Source organism: Rhipicephalus sanguineus, chromosome 10 (genome assembly GCF_013339695.2).
Source record: "Rhipicephalus sanguineus isolate Rsan-2018 chromosome 10, BIME_Rsan_1.4, whole genome shotgun sequence".
NCBI classification, from domain to species: domain Eukaryota; kingdom Metazoa; phylum Arthropoda; class Arachnida; order Ixodida; family Ixodidae; genus Rhipicephalus; species Rhipicephalus sanguineus.
The window spans coordinates 141,994,126-142,015,511 of record NC_051185.1 but is presented as its reverse complement, the minus strand read 5'-3'; the positions used below and the strand labels follow the sequence as shown (position 1 = coordinate 142,015,511).

General features: G+C 46.0%; 1 protein-coding gene across 1 annotated transcript in view; it reads right to left on the bottom strand.

The window, feature by feature from the left end:
* LOC119372514 (CAD protein) overlaps positions 1–21,386 on the bottom strand; it is a 158,414-nt gene that overhangs the window by 6,374 nt on the left and 130,654 nt on the right. The window contains exons 36-40 of the mRNA XM_037642991.2: positions 20,037–20,413; positions 15,160–15,301; positions 9,976–10,046; positions 5,302–5,427; positions 2,486–2,641 (exon numbers count right to left, since the gene is read on the bottom strand). Of these exons, the coding sequence (XP_037498919.1) occupies positions 2,486–2,641; positions 5,302–5,427; positions 9,976–10,046; positions 15,160–15,301; positions 20,037–20,413 (872 nt within the window). The remainder of the gene's footprint in view (positions 1–2,485; positions 2,642–5,301; positions 5,428–9,975; positions 10,047–15,159; positions 15,302–20,036; positions 20,414–21,386) is intronic.

The following is a 21,386-nucleotide window of genomic DNA, read 5'->3' as shown; positions in this document are numbered from 1 at the left end:
AGCGATGCCCGCTTCAGCCGTCCTGTAGGGGTCTTCTCATGATGGCCTCCAGCCATCCATTCCGAGTAGCATCGGCGAAATGCCAATTTAAACGGACGATTAATGCAGACGTCGAGCGGCTGCAGCACACTCGTCAGTCCTCCAGGAATAACGGCCAAGTCCGTACGAGTCGTGGCGAGTTGGTCCTTGACGCGGTTTGTCAAGTGGCCCCTGAAACTGTGCAGAACAAGGAAGGCTTTCCGTTGTAACAGGCCTCCAGGTCTGTTTGCCCAGACGGTCTTTGTCCAATCTACGACGAGTTCCTCGGACATCCAACCCTTTTCCTGGGCACGTACGATGATTACCTGGGGGAACTTCTCTTTAGACGGACTCTTTCGCTTGAATACGACGTACGGCGGAAGTTTTCTGCCGTCTGCCGTGATGCACAGCATCACAGTGCATCTTTGACGTTCTGCGCCGTTCGTGTGCATAGACACACTTTTCGCACCTTTTAAATCCACTGTGGTGCTTTCAGGTGCATCGAACCACACAGGAGTCTGGTCCACATTCCCAATTTGGGAGAGGTCATACTTATGCTCCCTCCTGAGACCATTCACAAAGCGATGGAACTTAATCACATGGCTTTCGTACTCGCTTGGAAGCCTTTGACAAGGCGTTGTTCGGCAGGGGATGGAGAGCTGGTTACGGTTCATAAACCGCGCAGCCCACCCCCGATTTGCCTTGAATTGTGCCTGGGGTATTTCCATGTGGCAAGCGATGGCCAGGGCTTTCACGTGGATCATGTCAGTTGAGACGGCGTAGCCGTCCCTTCGAGTGTCGATGACATATTTGACAAGTTCGCCTTCGAGTTCCGGGTACTTGCACTTCTTTCCGCGAAACGCCTTTCGGCTCCTGTTGGTAGCGGCGAGGGCATCTTTCTGTTTCATCCAGTAACGCACGCGCTTCTCATCGACGTCAAATTTGCGTCCAGCTTCTCGCTTGCCGTGCTCCTCGGCATATTCAAACACTTGCAGTTTAAAGGCTGCAGTGAAAGATCTCAAGTGCCGGCCCATCGTCCCTCACCTGCGATGGCTCAAACAGGGCTCACTACTACAGACAAAGTGACACCGACAACACCAATCTGAAGAAGCACTTCCAAGCTACCCACACGATGCCAACGATGCGCCACACAAAGCAATAATGACGCCATCGAGGTCGGCGGAAGCGGAAAAGCTGGCAGCACCATCTAGCTGCAATTTAACTAAGTACACTTTTCTGGTGGGACTTTTTGAATTTTTTTTTTCGAAATTCCCCCTCCAAAGTAGGGGTGCGGCCCTTACACGAGTATATACGGTAGCTGTACCACATAACCATACATATAAATGGCAAGGTAGGCTACACTAAAGCCAGTTTTCAGAGACACAGTAAAAGAATGCTGTCTACAAACAAACATAGGTGTACACCCCTGAAAATTTCCGAACTTAAAGGGACACTAAAGTCAAATATTAAGTCGACGTTGATTGTTGAAATAGCGTTCCAGAAACCTCGTAGTGATTGTTTCATGTCAAGGAAATGCTTATTTTGAAAGAAAGTCACGTTTTAATGGTCCGCACAGCGTTAGCACACTTCAAATCACCCGCCTAATGGGCCTTCTGACGTAGCAGTTGCCATGCCCAACGCTGACCGCCTTTACTGCCCGGCCGCCAACGCTACGGTTTCTTGCGCAACAGTGGCCATCAACCTTGTCAAGATGCAGCCATGGGCCACTCCGAAACTGTACAGTTAACTGTAATGGAGCTTAGCTTGGCCAGCAGCACCAGTAGAGTATCAACAGTGTGAAAATAGCGAGAGCCAAGCACACGCAGCAGTACGTGATACCCAAACTATCACTGAGACAAGCAGCTCGGTGAAAAAGGAACTTTTGAACCACTCGTGCCGTTCCCCATGGTAACACCAAGAGGTTGTTTTTTCCATGAATCAAACAGAAACAAACAAGCAGCATTTTATTATGTCTTGTGATGCACGGTAAGTTCTTTTTTATCACAACTAGTTTGATTACTAGTGGTTAATTGTACTCGGGACTCTTGACGTCATCGGTATCATTTCCAAAATGTCCCACTCGTGGCGCACATCGTGGCCTACAGTTACCTTGATTTCTCGATTGCTAGAGCACTGCTGTTGATACTATTGATGTTTTAGACGTTCTCACACACTGACCTTTCACTCTGACATAAATTGTTATTTGCCTTTAGTGTCCCTTTAATCAGATCATTCAACTGTCGACTGTCTTTGACTGCGCTTTTCGCCTGGCATCCATTCTGAACTACGGTATGAAAGGCCACCGTTTACCAGAACTACGCATCGTATAGGCTGGTCCAACCACAAAACCAGCTAAGTTAATGTGACCATATTGTTTGATTACGAATGAATGCCCGTGGAAAGAGATCATAGCACACAGCACTCCAAACAAGGCAAACATGGCAAAACACTAAATTGATCCTCTCACCTGAGTGATTCCCTGCGCAGCCACGACATCGCGCACAGACTGTGGCATGCCCAGGTTAGCTGGGGCCACGTACCGCAGCTGAACGTTGTAGTGGGTGAGCAGCCGTGCTAGGGAATGCACCGTGCGGCCGTGCTTTAAGTCACCCACGAGTGTCACCTGCGTCAAATTTTAAGGTCGTAACGTGCATAACGCAATTACCTTCTGAAAACAATGGCATACTTGCCAAGTTTGGAGAAACGGAATTCGGGAGATCTACTCAACGAGGGGTGGGGGGGCAACTGCGATAGCAATTATATGGACACTGTCAGCGGGATTTTGAGGTCGCCGCTGATCTCTACAGAGTCCAAACTGATAACATCGCTTACGCATCGTCTGTTTCACGGGCAAGTAAAAGCACTGTGGAAGCTACAGAGCTAAAGTGCCTGCATGCGCGCGCGCCAGGAAATAGTACCTATCTTTATTTTCTAATTCCAAAAGTTACCTAGCTCGAATAAATAAAGATTTCTTCATTATACTAATAGAACGAGTATGGGAAGCCGTTTGTAAAAAAAAGTTATTGTAAACTTCAATTTTGTTTCTGTCTTTTTTATTTCTTGGACACCAACACGTTTTCCTCACGCCTGCTCTCTCAGTAAACATGGCGTCCGCGATGTCGACTGAACCGTGTGCGGCCGCAAACTCGCCGTCTCGTTCTCCGAAGAAGCTGTACACTAAATGTGACAGAAAGTGGCTATCAAAACAGACCAAGCAAGTTATCTGCAACGTCTACGCTGGAGTGAGGCGCTGTCAGCGTGACTTGTCTGCAAATGCAGTGTGCCGGACTGTCACCGAGCTCACCGCAGTGAGCGAGCGAACGGTTAAGTGTATCAAGGCTGAAGCTCTGTGGGCCCCACGTGCCTCCTCGAAGTGCAAGCAATTGAATTCCTCGGGCCAAACTGAGAAGCGCATCACCGGCAAGACGCGGCGGCAGCACTATGACGTTTGCGTTGGCAGCACTGCGGCGCAAAGTGCACAGCTACTTCATGCGCAATGAAACTGAGTTGAACCTTTCTACCATCGTTAAAAAAAAAGAACCCTTTCTACTACGTGGCCAGACAAAGTTTGCTCATGTGGCCAGACAAAGCACTGGACGCGCGGGGCAAAACTGGATTTCCGGGAGATTTTCCTATGACCCGTACAACCGGGAGAAACATTAAAAATCCGGGAGTCTCCCGGATAAACCGGGAGACTTGGCAGGTATGCAATGGCATCGTGTTAAGATTAATCAAATATTGAATCGAATAGCGTCCCATTTAATTCAACCTTTAAGTTGACTACTCACTATTCATAAATACAAGTGCTCTTCAAATAGTTCAAGAATATTTCAAAATGTCAACAATATCCCCTGACAGACACAATATTGGTGACAAAAATGCAATCAATCTCCTCCTGGCAGGCACAGAATAGGCAGAATATACATGGAAAGCAGCTGGCTTTGTCGCTCATGGAGTCAGAGTTTGTTGACTTTACCACGATCATTTCCACCCTCCGAGGACTTCTGAGCATGTGAAGAATATGCTCCTGTGTTCCCGACTGCCCATTTTTGCTTTTCATGTCAAAATTATGAATAGTATAGTCAAGTGCAAAATAGAAGGCAGCGGCATTTCTTCAAATGTGAATGAATAGGAGCCTGCACCAATGGGCACAGAATATAGACTGATGTCATGAGTCAGACAGCCAGTGACTCTTTTGTCAATCTCATGAGTGGGACTACTACTTTAGTCGAAGGAGCAATTGGCGGCCGCGATTTGACAATCTGGATGGGGCCTCTCCTGCCTTCCCAAGTTGTATCCAACTATAGTATGAGAAACTCGATTTATACTGATTGCATAAGTGGCTTTTCAATACTAATTGAGAAACATTCAAAGAGTAATCAAACTGTTTCACTTCGGGCACTATTCGATTCGATTTGCTCTCCGAGATTACTATTCCCGCACACATACACAAAAGCATCCAAGTGTGACATTGAATTAGCAGTAAGCTCCTGTGAGCAACGACGCCAATCTGCTATAGAAGAACTCGCCATTGCACTAGTTGGCAACTCTACAACAAAGGTCTCTCAGCTTTTCTGCCATAATAAACCTTTTCTCTCTACAACAAAGGTAACTAAGTTTCTGGTAAAGTGGCTCCGCTTACAAAGGCACACTAGGCTTCTTCAATTTACAAGTATGAACGGCTCCAGATGGCCCAGGATGCCCGTGCAGCATCCATTTCTCTTGGGCACAGACGGTCATCTTAACACTGAAAACTTTCAGCATGCTGTTTCACTCTCGTCACTTTTCTCAGCACTTCTTGTGCTCTCTCGAATCTCGCATAAGTTGTGCACCCAAGTTGTTGTGTCATCTGTACTGCATGCCTCGATAAGCATGTGCACATTTCTGAAGATTGAAAAAATACACATGGCACTAGGCAGAAAAACACTGACGCAACACCAATCTTTGACAAAGGAATGCTGCAGTAGTTTTGATGGCAAGTCGTACCCCAACAGAAATAATTATTCTTCCTTATAACCCCAGTTGAGGTTGGGATCAGGTAGGCATTGAGGCCGGTACTGCCACTGGGAAAGTGATTACCACAGCAGCAGTAGGGCAAGACGGCATGCAGTTTGGATTACCCATGGCGAAGCTGATTTGCACGTGAATTAATGAGCTTTTAAATACACAGTGCTCCGCAATGCTTGGGCCACTCAGTTTAAATAATTGAAAAACGAAAAATAAAGAGATGCGAATTAATGAGCTTTTACTGCAACAGAAAGAAAAATCTGCAGGTGACCCTACCGTCAGGTTGTTGACTGTGCCGATTTCCTCACGGATTGTGTAGACGTCGAGGAGAGCCTGCGTAGGGTGCTCGCCAATGCCGTCACCGGCGTTGATCACCGGCTTGCGGCAATGCTTCGAGGCACGCTGTGAGAAATGAATTGAAGCTTACACTCTCACATACATGGCAGACAGTGCTACAGAGGTTAGGGACACTCCTCTCCCCACTTGTGCTTGGAAACAAGGAACAGAGCACCACACATAACAATATACGCATGCATCATGTAACTGAAAATAATGTCAAGTTCGATAGTCTTATGCTGTAAAATGTGATGGTTGCCACATAAAAGGCATTGCAGATTTCAACCTATTTAGCCTTACTAAGTTTAGAGCTCAGTAATGTGTTTCCATGGCCACTGGCCACTGTGCACTTCAAGTTTCAAAGAGGACAATTAATTACAGTATTGCTTACACATAAGGTAGTGCAAGTCCTAACTGTGAAGGAAGAGCACGGGACGAGAGCATTCTTCACAGTGTTCTGGTTTGTGCTACAGCGCAAACCATTTATAACGTAACTGCTTACAGTGCAGGACCGGCTATAATGCGGTTTTTTCTGACTCCCGTTTACCCTCCCATAGAACTCTATGTGTACGCATACCGCTTATTGTGCAGTCCCCCGAGATGAAAGACCGGTTATAATGGGGCTGCCGGAGATTTCTCAGAGAAGCGAGGGAGCGAGCGCACTTCTCAGCAGAGATGCGCAGGCCAGGGAGAGCGACAACAGCGTTAAAAGGAAGAGGGGACACAGAACGAACGAACAAGGAGAGGGGGGAGAAAAGAGAAAAGGAGTGGTGAGGTGCAGCAGCCCGACGCGGGTGTGTGGTGTGAGGAGGGGGAGAAGCCCCCTTTGCTTTGGCCGCTTGTCATGCGCGCTCCGCTACAAACGGGCGCCCGCATCAAGTGCACGTTACTGCTGTTTGTCTCTTCGGTTTTCTGTCGGGAAAATAGTTGCGTCGTCGTAGAGCACAGATTTCTCGCGTGCCAACTTGATTCCTCCGCAAGTTACTAGGCTTTGAGACGCTATCGAGCTTTCGCCTTTGACCCCCAACAGGCGGACTTACAAGCTTGGATGACTTTTTCAGGAAAGTTCGCCGGATGTACTCCCGACCGCAAACCGAAACTTCATTTCACGTGTGCTGCCCTCGGTTTGACTCGTGAGTGCAATTTCTTCTACGCCCAATCTCCATGTTGTTTTGGGCAAGCTTCTCACGACAGCATGCCAAGTTGCAACTCACACGGTAGGCCTAACGAGCGCTAGTAGTCTCGTCGATAGTGGCCGCGGTCTATCAAAGTTGTGGTTTGGTGCCGAGTCAACGAAACGTTTTGCAATTGTTGAATTTAGAAAGGGTGAAACATCTTCAACGAAAACAAGGGCGTGTGTGTGCAACACTTGAGTGGTTGTTTGTGGTCGCCACTGTTTTTGACATCGCGCACGCGCCTGGAAAATTGAAAGCGTGCGGAAATTTCAATTGCTGTTTGACGTAAAGTTTCTGCGCAGTGTGGTACCGTGGCGAAGTCCGCATAAACGAGGAGGTCCAAAAGGTTAGTTGGTGACTTTCCGTTATGGTGCATTTCTTTTTTCCATGTTCATTATGTTTGCATGGCAGGTCCGCGGATGCTAAAAGTTCAACATTTTCAAATTTAAGCGGATGCAAATTTATCCCAGCTGCATGCCTCGATTGTCAGAATCAAGTGGCTGCCTGTTGGTCATGTTTTGCACACATGCAGCCTTTAAAAATGTTTTTTTGGTTATAGTGCGGTACCACTTATAGTGCGGATATTCGCGACTCCGGTGACTTACGTTATAAGTAGGCTTGTGCGGATATTCGAGCACTTCGAATATTCGAACAAATATTACAGTATTCGAATTCGCTTCGAAACGAATTTAAATTCTAGGAAATTTCGAAGTATTTGAAATGACCGAATAAACATATATAAACCGCATGTAACCCCCTGTAAAGGTGGTTTCACTGCAGTAGAGGTGTGCTATACCGTGAATACACCTTTCCAGGAGAAATCCGCACAGCCGCGAAGCCTCACTTCAAGTTTAAATGAACATACAGTAAAAACTCGTTAATTCAAAGTCACTGGGACTGTGAAAAATCTAATTATGCGGGTTTTCGAATTAACCAAACATACAAAAAGCGGGATGCAAGGAACTTTGAATTACTGGAAGTAATCAGATGTGCTCGTTTGCTGTTCATGCTAGTTTGCGGCTACAAGGGCTATGTCTTCCAGCAGTACCTGGTCCCAACTTTGCCGCTAAACCGGGAAAACGGTGGGCCTCGCTGCTGCCAGCGCAAGAAAAGAAAAGGAAGAGGGGGAAAAAACGGTCTCGTGATCAACCGAAATGCGCGCCTGCGGAAAAGACGTGCTTCGCTGCAACACAGCGGTGACACGCAGGCAGCATGTCACCTGCTCCTCGCAGCGTCAGCGCGTCATGATGCAACCATTCGCCCATTCTTTCTGGTAAAATAAAGAATTTAATAATGACCAGTGTGCGATGTGTTCTGGGTGGAAAAGATTATCATTGAAGTTTTCGAACTGAGTTTTCGAAGTAGGCGTTACAGGCAAGTACTCCGCCAGCAGTGCAAGTGCGCAAATTACCGGAACAACCGCCAATCGAAGGTTCGCATACATTGCGAATTCCATCAGACCGCACTTTAATAATTTCTCTATATTCCCAGAAAGAATGGGTAAATCATGACGCGCTGACGTTGAGAGAAGCATGCATCATGCTGCCCGCCTGTCACTGCTGTGTTGCAGTGAAGCACGTCTTTTCTGCAGGCGCACTTTTCAGGTGACCACGAGACCGCCTTTTGCTTAGTTTTTTTTCTTGCGCTGGCAGCAGAGAGGCTTGGATGCTTCACTTGTCACTCATTAGTATCGCTACACTGCATTGCCTTGTGGCTCCTAAGGGCCATTGTTTCTGCAAATTTGCAGCTAAATCGGGATCGGGGGAATTGGCACATGGCAGCCATAGTTTTCGAATTAACCAGGCTGGTACCGACCACCGCTTCAAATTATCCACTCAAATTTACATTGCAAAATACGGGGCCAAGGAAATCCTTCTAATTATGCGGGATTTCGAAATAAACGAGTTCGAATTAATGAGGTTTTACTGCATTACCTTCAGATCGATTCATAATTTTCAAGTTTAAAGCTTGTTATACAGTCTTATATGCTCCAAGTATAGTAAATCTTAAAACGTAACATGTTTTACAGGTTATCACTTGCATTCTACCGAAAGTCAAATCCTGCTTCCACTTCCCTTTGAACCAAAAAGAATGACATGTGCATATACCTTGTTTGAACTTTAAAAATATTGCGCTGGTTAGTTGGGTCATGACAAATATGCTCATTTTTCTTCATAATATGTGATATAAACTATTCAAATTCGCTTTTAAATTCGCTTTGACTAAATCACTATTCGCTTCGGACCTAAAATTTACTATTCGCACAAGCCTAGTTATAAGCAGTCTATGCTGTACTTTACATTTATCGAAGCCCAGCTACAAGTCCAGTGAACATTCTTTAACTCAAGCTCTCATCTTTTGAAATATCGATTAAATTGAACTTTTTTTTTCTGGCGACAGTGAATTCAATGTATTTTTCACCTCTTATCTAGAAAATTGCCTGCGCCAGATTCTGGATGTCTCAAAATCTTGACGGCAAGAACACCCCGAAAAGCTCATTTTTCATAAGTGTGCCACCTCAACATCAAAAAAAAGGAAAATGAAATTCTGCGACGCAACCTTTGTGTGGGGATTGGAGCTAGCATGAGCGATTGCATGAAGAAAATGCGGGAGATCCTTTCAAGACAGACGCTACAAAGCTGCACTCCCCACTTCACCTTCTTCTGTCCACACATTTGTTCATACGTGCGCACACATTTGTTCTGCTGCTCTCAGCCATTTCACTGCGACTTCACTCTGCAGCGGTTAGTTAGGGCTCATGTCTCCTCTCTTCCCCCACTCATTTGGGATGCTGTCAGTTGTGCACCAAACCTCAGCAAGATGACTGGCACTTTTGGGCAGGTGCAATATATTCATCCATGCTCAAGCAAGGTAATGATGCCAGCCCAAAGCACGTCACTGAGATCATTCATGCCATGATAAGGGCGCTTGCTCCGTCCTCGTAACGTTAACAGTGATAAGGACGCTCGCTTTATGCTCTTGTGACATTCATAAGTTGAGGGGCCTAACCAACATGTCATACGTGGGCATCTGCGAAAGGCATGACAGCGCTGCCCTTAGGCATGCTGTTTTGGTACAGTGCCAGGAGCACTGCTGCCTGCAAATGGCAAGGTGTCCGGTACTAAGGCATGCAAAACTGTTACTGTATTACTGACAGCATTAAGGAAGCCACCATGGGTCTATGCAAAGCGAGCAGTTTTTCTTTTTGCAATTTCACTTATCTGGTATTTCTTTTCGAGTTAATGGGGTTTTTCCCTGTACAGCTAATAATACTGTGTCAACAGCCCATAAGTAGTAGCTTGTTTTAAGAAACACAGTGCACAGAAAGGTCATCTTACAACTGAGATATGTATGCCTTCAATATTTATTTAATGAGCAAGGCAAATGAAAGGTTATGCATCGTCAAGCAACAGTCAAAAGGCAAACACAATAATCTTACCATAACAGCTCCAGGTTGCGGATGCCTCAGCACAACCACGTCGCTGTAATTGGACATGACGGTAATGGTGTCTGTGGAAAAGAATCGCAGAGGAAAGCCAATGCATTCAGAAGGAGAGCAAGGCAGTCAATTAGATTCATAAAACACAAAGTAAGGCAGTGCGCAATCCCGAACACTAGGGATGGGCGAATATTCGGACGTTTCGAATATTCGAATGAATATCAAAGTATTCAAATTCGCTTCAATACGAATTTATATTATTCGAAATTTCGAAGTATTCGAAATGAACGAATATATGTATGTTCGACCGCACATAACCCCCTGTAAAGATGGTTTCACTGCAGCGTCGGGTTGCTGTACCGTGAAACCACCCTGCCAGGGGAAATCTGCACTGCCGCGAAGCCACACTTCAAGGCTAAGTGCACATATTTTTTTAAAATTTAACAGCTTGCTATATGGGCTTATATGCGCTAAGTACAGTCATTTTTAACTTGTAACATATTGTACCACTTATAACTCCCACCCTACTGCTATTCAAATTTTGATACCATTCAAGGCTTCTTCCACTTTATTTCAAACCAAAAAAGTGACACTCACTCATACCTAGTTCTAATTCTTAAAAATACTGTGCAAGGGTCATGAAGAAAATGCTAATTTTTTCTTAATAATATGTGGTGATTGCTATTCGATTCGAAATTATTCGACCAAATCACTGTTCGCTTCGGATTCGCTTCGAACCTCAAATTTACTATTCGCCCATCCCTACCGAATACCCTTCCAGTACATCTTGGCAAAAAATTAACCAGCGTACAAGGGGCATCCGTTAAGGACAGTGACATAACGTGCATCAGTAGGGAAGCAGTGCTCATGCTAACTCATGCAAATTATCTTATGCATACCGTATTTATTCGAAAATAGGTCGGGCACGAATATAGGTCGACCCCTACTTATAGCACTCTACGAGAAATAAAAAAAAATATTCGAAAATAAGTCGACCCATGTTTTTTTTTTTTTTTTTAGAAACAGGAAAATTGAAACATAGCACACCTTTATTTACAATTAACTTAGCGCCCTAGTCGCTGCCGGGAGTGTCATGTTCGTCAGATGTGCAAGGAAGGTTGTCGGATTCTTCGCAGGCATCCTCGGCATCCCAAATGACGTCGACTTCGCTGCCATCGATTGCGTTGGAAATGCAGCACTTTTTAAATCCAGTCACGATAATTTCCGCTGGCCAGTCTTTCCGCGCGTCCTTCACCCACGTCGCAACTTCATTGAGGGAAGCCCTTCTCGCGGCGTCCCGTCGGTGTCATTGCAGCATCCTCCTTCAAGCCACTCATTGTAACTCTTCGCCACCCGGTCCTTAATGTAGCCGGGACGTCATACCTAGCGGTATGACGACCAGGTCTGTTGGCCTTCTGCAGGGCCTCCTTGACGCCCGGAGCCTCAGTTCTTTTTCAAGAGCGTCATGCCTGCCAGTTGCTGGGCCGCGAAAAGCACGACGCTATCCATTGCACACGAACAGTCGGTCCCGCTGCTTCCGCCAACCCCTAATCAACTTTTACGTCGAACTCACGCTGAGCGGCACAATTGCTGGAATTCTCGGCAAAAAGTATCACTTGACGCTTGAAGTCAGCTGTGTAGTTCTACCGACGTGACACCGTCCAACCGCGCATTTGCAAATGCGAACCGTCACGTCAGATCAAACAACAAACAAAGAGTGAGGCCTTAGGCCAGTGCCAGTGCGGCCGTGCGGCTGCGCGTCGGCAGGCAGCACGGCCAGCACGGCTAGGGGGCTAGGGACTTCACGGCCTACCTAGGGAAATCACGGGTTCCAGCGCAAACATGGCGGAGCGGCTGCATTTCGCGGGGGCTTTGAAAAGGCGGTGTGCAGCTATTGCACAAATAACTTTTTTTTTCTTAGTTACTTAGTCGGAAAAGGCGAACGGGTACGGTTTTTATACCAAATTTAATGGAATATAATGTGCGTATGTAGCAGGAACTGCTTGAAGAACAGCAGGCGCGGCAGTTGAACGCCATAGGTGCGGTGCTTTTGGTCGCTTTGATCGCGAATATAGGTCGAGATTCTTTGGTCACGAATATAGGTCGATAGCTGATTATGGGCAACATTTTTGGGAAAAAAAGGTCGACCTATATTCGAATAAATACGGTACGTATCGCATATACTGCACTTACACAATTGTAGGTAGATGTGTTATGTTGGGGCGTCAGTTTACAATCGAAACCAGAGCTAGACGTACCACCAGTAAAGACAAAATAAACGGGAAATCTGGGGCACTACGGCATGGTCACTTCTTTATGTTTACCTCCTGGCTCTACCCATAGTACATGGCTATTCCGGGCATTTGTTTGGAGAGTTTTTTTTTTTCTTTTCAACTTTTTCTGTTTGTGCCTACATATTTTTTTGTCCTGTCTTTTACGTGCGCTACAAGGAAGCTTACTGAAGATACACCATAGAGTTCATATATGTCGTGTGCGGTGTGTATGCATCTTGTAGGAATGTCAATCGGAGCCGCTGTTCCAACATGCAGCAGCACCCTTTGGCAAACAGCAGTGATTTGTTCAGGGGGCACCAGTAATTGATGGAAGGGCCTCTCTTTTTGGCTATTTGGCACATTTCTTTGAACTGTCATTCCCAGCACTGTTCAAGAGGGCTACTATACATCATGCCAAAAAAACTAACAACTGGGCAGCATAATGCATGTTTGGAGTTTCTCCCCAGGTGGTGCGGCAGTGGCGACTGAAGTGTGACCAAATTTTTCCACGAATGAAAGAAGGGGGGGAATGGCTAGGGGTGGTGTTGACTAACACGCCCAGGCTCGCATGCACATAAATGCCCAACAAAAGTGGACGAGAGGACGACCGCCACCATAGCTCAATTGGCAGAGCATCGGGCACATTATCCAAAGGTTACAGGTTCGGTCCCTGCCGACGGCAAGTTGTCTTTTCGGCCACTTTCTTCACATCTATATCCCAATTCCTACAATACACTTAAAACAGTGCAATTAATGTCCCCTATACCTTCCTTCGCTTCATTTATTAAAATTTTTACGTGTGACATGAAGTGCCAAGGTTTTCGCGGATTGAAGTCTGGACGCTTTCTCTAGCTTACGTGACCGAACTATGCAAATGGTCTACACTGGTGACATCTGAAATGGTCGTGCATGAAGCCCTTGTCTTTGCTTGGGCATTGGAAATACCAAAGATGCACTTCAGAAATAGCAGTGTCTGGCCATCAAACTTCATAACGAGCACTGGCTTGACGTTGATGCTAGTCAGGAGAAATAGTCACTTAAGCGACTAAGTTAATAAATTTTCAGGGTGAAGTACACAAGCGTGCATTATGTTCCTTTTTTTTCTGATGTGCAACACAGGAGGGTCGACCGACATACAAATTGATATACAATCGCGTAAATACTGCACATCTCATTACAATGCTTTGTTTTTCATTCTCATTTTTTGCAACACAAAACAAAAAGAGAAAGAGCCATTCCAGCTTTCATGTAATGAAGTATCATTTCATACAGATTAAGAAATGGATGCAAACAATTCTGTTCTAAGCGCTCTCCCGGATACTTCGTTCCTGCGTGCTATGGCCATGATATCTAAGGCATGCTCCAATGCTTGTGACAAATGGCACTTTTGACTCAGTTATAGCTCTCGAGATAGGAAGCATAGAAAGCCGCCCCAGCTGAATGCACTAGCTGCGGTCAGAGTAGGGAACAGCCCCACTATTCCAGTCTCATCTTGGTCGCACTCTTGCCTCGAAGGTTAGAGCACCTCCAAAGCTCAGAGAACATCTTAGCAACTTGCTGGCACAAGCTGTGGGTTCCACCATAGCATATTATTACAGTTTGAAAACAGTTACATGGCTCAACATATTTTTACATAAACCTACATTTCCCAGTCAGGCATTAAATGTAGGAGGAGGGGGGGGGGGGGGCTTCTGTGTTTTGAGTGAGAACAGACAGATCATTTTGAGTGAGAACAGACAGATCATAACGAATTTTTAAATCTGACTTATTTTTCTGCTTTTCACTTGCATATTTGTACAAACGTGACACTATTGCACATGCACGCTAACCTGAATTGGTGTCTCTTCTAAAAAACCAAAATCGATGTCACAGGCTACCTGAATGTGGTGCAGTAATGCATGTAAGTACTCACGGATTGAAACAGGACACTCGGAGCGTGTGGCCGCCGGTACATGCAGCGCCGTTCCTGGGTACTAGTGGAACCAAGGTGTTGCATTGTGGCATAGAACGAGGGAGAGAACATCTACGCTGCAGAATTGCTCCTTCCGGTCGCCAGCGAGCCGGCCTGCAGTTCACCACACTGCCAGCGGGGCGCTGCGAGGCTTGCACGCTTTCTTATGCGAAACGAAAGGGCTTGCCAGTGCACACCTATATTGTGGCGCGAGCTGAGGAAGCTCTCATTAGACGCGGTTTGGCGATGCGGCACACATGCTGCGGAAATAATACACCGGATCCAGTTAAGTGGTTGCGCCTTACGTGTGTTCGTTGATGCTACATCGGTCGCTGCTTGCGACACGATGTCGAACGTGGGCGAAGAAAGCGGGAAGAACGCAGACATTATTTTAGTTCCCCGTGATTTGTGACTGCGATTGATAACCGCGACGATAGCGGGCCCTCCACTTGAATGTTGGCAGAATGCAATGCTTGCATGCACGCTGTAAGGCGCAATCTCTTAGCTGAGTCCTGTGTTTTACTTGCACAGTATGCATGCGGCATCGCCAAAGCGCATGCAACCAAAGTGTCAGTTGCTCTCGTTGCAATATACAAGGCGCACACTGGTGAATCATTTCAGTCGGCATACGAAAGCGCGCAAGCGTTGCAGCGCTACGCTGGCAGTGTGGTGACGGTGAACTACGAGCCGGCTCGTCGGCTACCGGAAGGAGCAATTCTGCTGCCCAGATGTTCTCCCCCTCGTTCTATACCAGAATGCAGCACCTTGATTTCATGAGCTCTCACGAGCAGCGCTGCATACACCAGCGGGCACGCGCTCCGAGTGTCTTATTTCAATCCGTGAGTACTGTACACAAGCTCTGCCTTTCCATTCACTCCTGTGGTGAAACGAGTACAAGTACACGAGGACGTCATCATTTTGCCGAATGGCCAAGGCTGGTCAGAAACAGCCTTTTGGTACCTTCAAGCGTCTCGCCCTTTTGCGTTGACGACGTGGCCTGGTCCATGTAGATGACCGAGCCTCCTAGCCGCTGCATGGCTGCAGCAAAGCTGCATGATGTCCGTGTGCTCACCTCATAGAACACGGAGGCCATCACCTTGCCCTGGTGGAAGATCGATGGGCAACATGGTCACATAAGTGCCCAGATTGTCAAAACTGTCACAATGAATCAAACTGAATCACTAAGAGCACCCAAAAGAAAACAATACTTTCAGAGAAATAAGTACATCAGCGCTGTGTGTGTCGTTTTTATGTCTTGTTCGTCTGAAATTTGTTTAGGTTACCAAAGAATTAACAAAAATGGTGCTTTAAAGGGGTCATGAACAACCCCTCGTGCTTGATGAAAAAACCCATCATGAGGAAAATAGACACTGCTGTGAGCATCTCAGCCAAACCTTGCAGTCGTGCGCGGCAAGGAGAGTTTAGAAGTGGAGTGGAAAGCTGCCATTTTATTAGGCGGCCTCTTTTCACACAGAGGCCTGTGCTCACTCTCTTCGGAGCTGCCGGCGCCTGCTGTTCAACGTCACACAACAGATAGCATGCTATTAACGAAGAGCAGGCGTATATCAAGAGTGGTGTTTGGATCAGATGTGCTGCTTGCCATGGGGTTCTGCCACGTGTCGGTGCTGCGCTCCATAGTCTGCTAACATTACACAGTAACCACACTAGCATACACAGGAATTACAAGTGGAGAGAGCAATCATGCTTCATCGTGCATGCTCAAGGTCAGGACGTGCACTGACACAAATTCTTTCCCCCTTGCCATCCCTCCCTGTGTAGCTTACAGATGGGGCGAGAGAAGAAAGAAAGTGCTTAAGGGGCACCTAAACCACCTCCGCTAAATTTTTTAACAATTCAAGTAAACGTGCACATAGAGTTCAGAAGCCATCATGATCAACAATGCCAAACGCGGCAGCGCTACGAACTGCCGGCACCCCACAAATTCCAAGAAACAATCCCTTCTCCTCTCCGTGCCTTTTGGCATTCCTCATCCCCATAGCGTTAAAGGGACTGTCTACCGCTCGGAAAAATATTTCTGATTGAGGTGAAAATGAGAAGATCGTTCGTCACATCGGTGGCAACGAGTATGCTTTTGTCCCATCAAAAAGGAATTATATTTTTAATTTGATGTTGAAAATCGTGAAAGAATGATCGCGAGCGTCACCCAACGGCGATGTGGTTCAATCTATTGGTAGGACAGAAAATCCTCGCAGGTAGACTCATTTTGCTTAAAAACAAACATGTATAACTTACAATTGTATTTTACGCACTTGAGGCAGCTTTCGGTTGCGTCAGAAAATTTTTTGCCTTTTTTTCCTCAAGCGTCTAAAAAAAGGTGCCCGGTGGTGCTGCTTGCGCCACCGCCTTCTATTTCGTCTGCTTCAACTCATGCGCTATTCAATGCGGCCCTCCGCGCTGGTCTTACCGTGCCGCCGTATTGCTGTTAGGATGTCTCACATGTGTTGCATGCATTTATAGTCTCCTTTTGATGAATCAACTTGGCTTGAATTGCAGCAGCAGTGCTAAAATAAATGCATAGACTGCAATACAGCAAAAGAAGTGTTCTGTAATTGTATAATAAGGCTTCATTTAACTGCTAGCACGCTGAAGACGACTGTTATATTCATTTCATTAGTGTTCAGCGAAAACAATGTAATCCTACAGAAATCACATGTGCTTTCGGTTTTAATTTTTACCGGCACTACAATCGTCATCACGTCCACCAACCAGTGTTGTGGGCATGTTTCACGCCAATGGAAGAAGACCGAACGCAGATCGAAAAATTCTGTTTGTAAAAATTTCTACTCACTTTCCAGAGAAACCACTGCAGGGTTGGACACTTCAGGCTGTATGCTTTCGATTGCGGTACAAAACAGAAAAGCGATGAAGGACGGTAGACAGTCCCTTTAACCGTGATGTCAACATGTCTGCTCATCATCTACAACATCTGTTTGTCCGCTAGCAGGTACGTACGCTTGCTGCTCTTCCTCCTCGCATGATGAGGAGGAGCACTCGGCCAGGAGGAGAGACGAGCCGACAAACGGAGCATAACAAAGGAAAGAGGGAAACGAGTGAGGGTTTCTTTTGTATCATCTAACGCGTGTAAATCCACTGTTACGGCACCATTTCAAAAAATTCTCATGGCTACGTGTTTGTTGGAGACTGCAACACCACAATTAAATTTCGACCTCTGGGTGGTTTAGGGGGCCTCTAAGGTGTGCAACAAATACCCGTAACTTCGCTCATTCTTGGCGGATTTGAGAAATTATTGAGGCAATAAATTCCAATATTGAGGTCATTCGATGATGACTTAAAAATGTGGTTCAGGACCCCTTTAAAGAATACTTTACATAAGCTTGATGCAATGTTTACCTTCAGTGCTCTTCTAAAATAGAAGCTTGTCGGCTATATATCGTGAATGTGCAAATAAAAATGAGATGATAAAGAAAAAAAAAGTTAATGAATGTACAAAAGGAATCCTGTACTATTGTTTCCTTTGTTTCAGTCTTTCTGGGACAGTTCAGTACAATTTTCTTGTTACTTCCAGTGCACTGTTTATATTATAAAGCACCGTTTAAACTGCCAGTCCCTTCTTTATTCTTCTGCGCAGGTGCCTGACCACTCAGGCCCAAGGGGTGATGGTGAGCATAAACAGATGAGAAGATGAAGTGTATGAATAATGCTCACACTAATTGCTCCTGTATGTGTGAGCAGACAGTCCAGCTGCTTCTTGAGACAGGAAAAGAAACACCGAATGAATGGCTTTAGACATGAAACGAGAACTATCTCGGAACCACCGAAATTACAGTCCGAAGAAGCCTTGATGGGAGTGACATGATGGTTCCTTGCAAATGATTTCTGCGGAATCCTGCGATGTGGCAGCAGGGTTATGAAAGGGATAAGTGACAACCACTTATTCGTAGCACAAAGCCACGAGGAAATTCATACGGATTTCTCAGAAAGAAAAGCTACCAGTTAAAGACAAATTCATCCTGGCCCAGGGATAGAATCCATGACCAATGCCTTTCTGGAGTGGTCACTCTACACGTTGAGCTAACCAGGACGCTAGTAACGGGCAGCACTAGAGTGAATTAGTTGATAACTCTAAGCACATGGACACAGAATATTGCAAGTGAGTTCTGCGGAATCCCACAAGGTGGCAGAAGGGTTATGAAATGGATACACTCAAACCTCGATATAACGAACACGAATATAATGAATTATTGGTTATAAGAAAGTAAATGAAGAATAGTCTTGTCACAGATACAGTGTTACCAATAAACGTTTATAACGAATTTTTGGATATAACGAAGTTATTTTTGTGGCAGATGTGACTTTGTTATAATGAGGTTTGAGTGTATTTGACAACCACCTGTCTGTAGCATGAAGCCACAAAAATTTGTGACTAATTTGCCCTCGCACTGCCAACTACAGTAAAAGCTCAAAAATTCGGATTTCACGGGACTGCAAAAAATGTCCAAATTAACCAAATGCCAAATTAATGAATGAACAGGAAAAACAACATTAAAATCAAGTTGGAGAAGCATACCTTTAGTTACTGAAGTCTTTTGTAATGGTCGTCTGCGTTTTGACGCAGATTCCGGCTGACATTACAATTTTTCCTAACTCTTCCAAATGGCCAACAGCACGCAAACTGTCGGAAGTGCTCAGGCAAACGTCCTCTAATATCAAAAGCGCCTCCGAGACTTCCCGTGAGGTGCGATGAGGTCGCAACATCATTAATAATTTCTTGATCGGTCAGGAGACCAGTCTTGGCGACACAATCATCAATCGCGATGTAGTCCTGAAGGGTCACATCTATGGGAACGACAGCATCGAAGGTTGGGCAGTCAATGTTGGTGGACTCGGCTGACACCTCGTCGACGCCATCGTCAGCTACTGCCGCATGCTCAGGCCTCACATGCAAACACCGACACAAAGAAAAAAAAAAAAAAAAAACAGAACTCCGCAAGAAGAGACGGTGCCGACACAACACAAGGGAAAATGGCGTCGGAGGCGCAGTGGAGCGAAGAAAGAAGACGCCGACGTTCGGTGATGCTGCGATCGCCCCCCCTAGTTGATGACAATGGCGATCTCACTCAGGTTTCGGTTTCACTCCAGTGGTGCCAGCGCTGCTTTACCACACGTTTGTGTAGCGGCAGCCGTCAGCATTTGTCCGAATTAAGCGGTGCGGAGCTGAATTCTGACGAATTAACGAAGGTTTGGTCCCATAGATTAACATGCACTTTGGCCGCGACCAACAGAGCCGTCCGAATTATCTGAATTAACGGGTGTCGAATTAACGAGCTTTTACTGTACCAGCATCCTGGTTAGCTCAACTGGTAGAGGGACCGCCAAGAAAGGCGTTGGGTCATGGGTTCGATCCCCAGACCAAGACGAATCTTTGTTCAACTAGATTTTCTTTCTGAGAAATCCATAAGGATTTCCTTGTGGCTTTGTGCTACAAGTGGGTGGTTGACAACATGATAGTTCATCGGGGATGTTTGTTCGATAATAATGTTGGGTCCAAGGAAGCATGATTGGAACTTTTCACACAATCCGGAAGTATGAATAGGTGTCCAATTCAGTACTTCATCTCCAGGCTGGAAGGAGACATTGTAATGAGAACTGTCGTAACATTGCTTGCGATCTTGCCGACTGGCTTCTGTGCCGAGGCAAGCATGTCGCTGACATTTGTCAAGTCTTTGCCGAGGTATTAGCAGAAATATTAGCAGAACAGTGAGCCAACGATTAGTGGTATGGCCTAAAACCTGCTGAACACCACAACCATCAAGGTGTTGCCACAGGCGATTGTAACTGCAGCACTCATTACCCACCTTGAGCACATGATCGAGAGGGCGGTCCTTCTGCACAAAGACGCTGAAGGCGTGTGCCAGGTTGAACAACGAGTGCATCTGGTCCTTGGAGAACATGTCGGCAGTCAGGATGTGCCTACCGTGCAGCGCGTTGGGAATGTCCGGGAGGTTCCACGACAGAGACATCGTTCCTGCCGCCAACGCTGCCCCGCCACCGGAAGTGCTCATCAGCGGACTGATGCTGCGCAGTGATGACACGGCAGCTGACGCAGATGTGGTGCCCAATCGTGACCCCGACACCGCTTCATCAGACGAGCTTGCTGCTGCAGCAGCCACGCTCGTTGGCACCATCAGTTTATCCGGGAGGCCCAACTCCTGGAACATCTTGTTGTACATTTCTGCCGAAAAAAAAAAAAAAAATAACAATAATAACTGTTAGGGTAGTACGTCCCAAAACAGTGATATGATTATGAGGGACGCTGTAGTGGAGGGCTCTGGAAATTTAACCGCCTGGGTTCTTTAACAAGCACCTAAACCTAAGCAGCCCCTAGCATTTTGCCTCCACCGAAATGCGACCACCGCAGCCAAGATCTGACCTCGCAACATTTGAGGCAGCAGTCGAGCACCATCAACACTAGACCACCACTGCGGGTGGTTCGGAATTTTCAGCTTTTATTCATTTCATATACGTCGAAATTTCGAGTGAATATTTGTGACGAAGTGAGTTTGAATAGTGTAATATTCGTTGGAATATTCAAAGCGCTCGAATATTCGCACATGCCTAGTTTTTACACATCAGCAATCACACTGATACCTATTATTATACAGTGCGTACAAGTGTGTATAATTAAGAGACGAAATGTGTTCCGTGACAGCTGGTGGCCCCTTCCCAATCATTAGACGCTTTCCCGCATTACACCAGGTACTGCGGCGAAAGTGACGTGAAGTGTTTGGCACGCGAAACACCAAGACCAGACCGTGTAGTTTTTTTTTTCTTTTCTTCCTCAGTATGACATTGTTGGTGTGTGCGGTTTAGTCATTTTGTAGGCAGACAATCGGCTTCATTTACGACTGTTACATAAAAACGTGAATGTTCGGCTAAAAGCAACAAATGCAGCAGATACCGTATTTACTCGATTGTACTGCGCCCTCGATTGTAACGCGCACCCGTTTTCCGCGACCAAAAAAAAAAGTAATACATCGATTGTAACGCGCACCCATTTTTCGTGAGAGAAAAGAACAAAAAAAGTCCGTAGGAGTCAAACATCGCACATTCAGAAGAACAAGTATTTGGGTTTTAAAGAACTGAAGTTTCAAAAAAGTAAAACACAAAGTCAAAAAGCGGGCCTTGCCGCTAAAACTGTCACCACT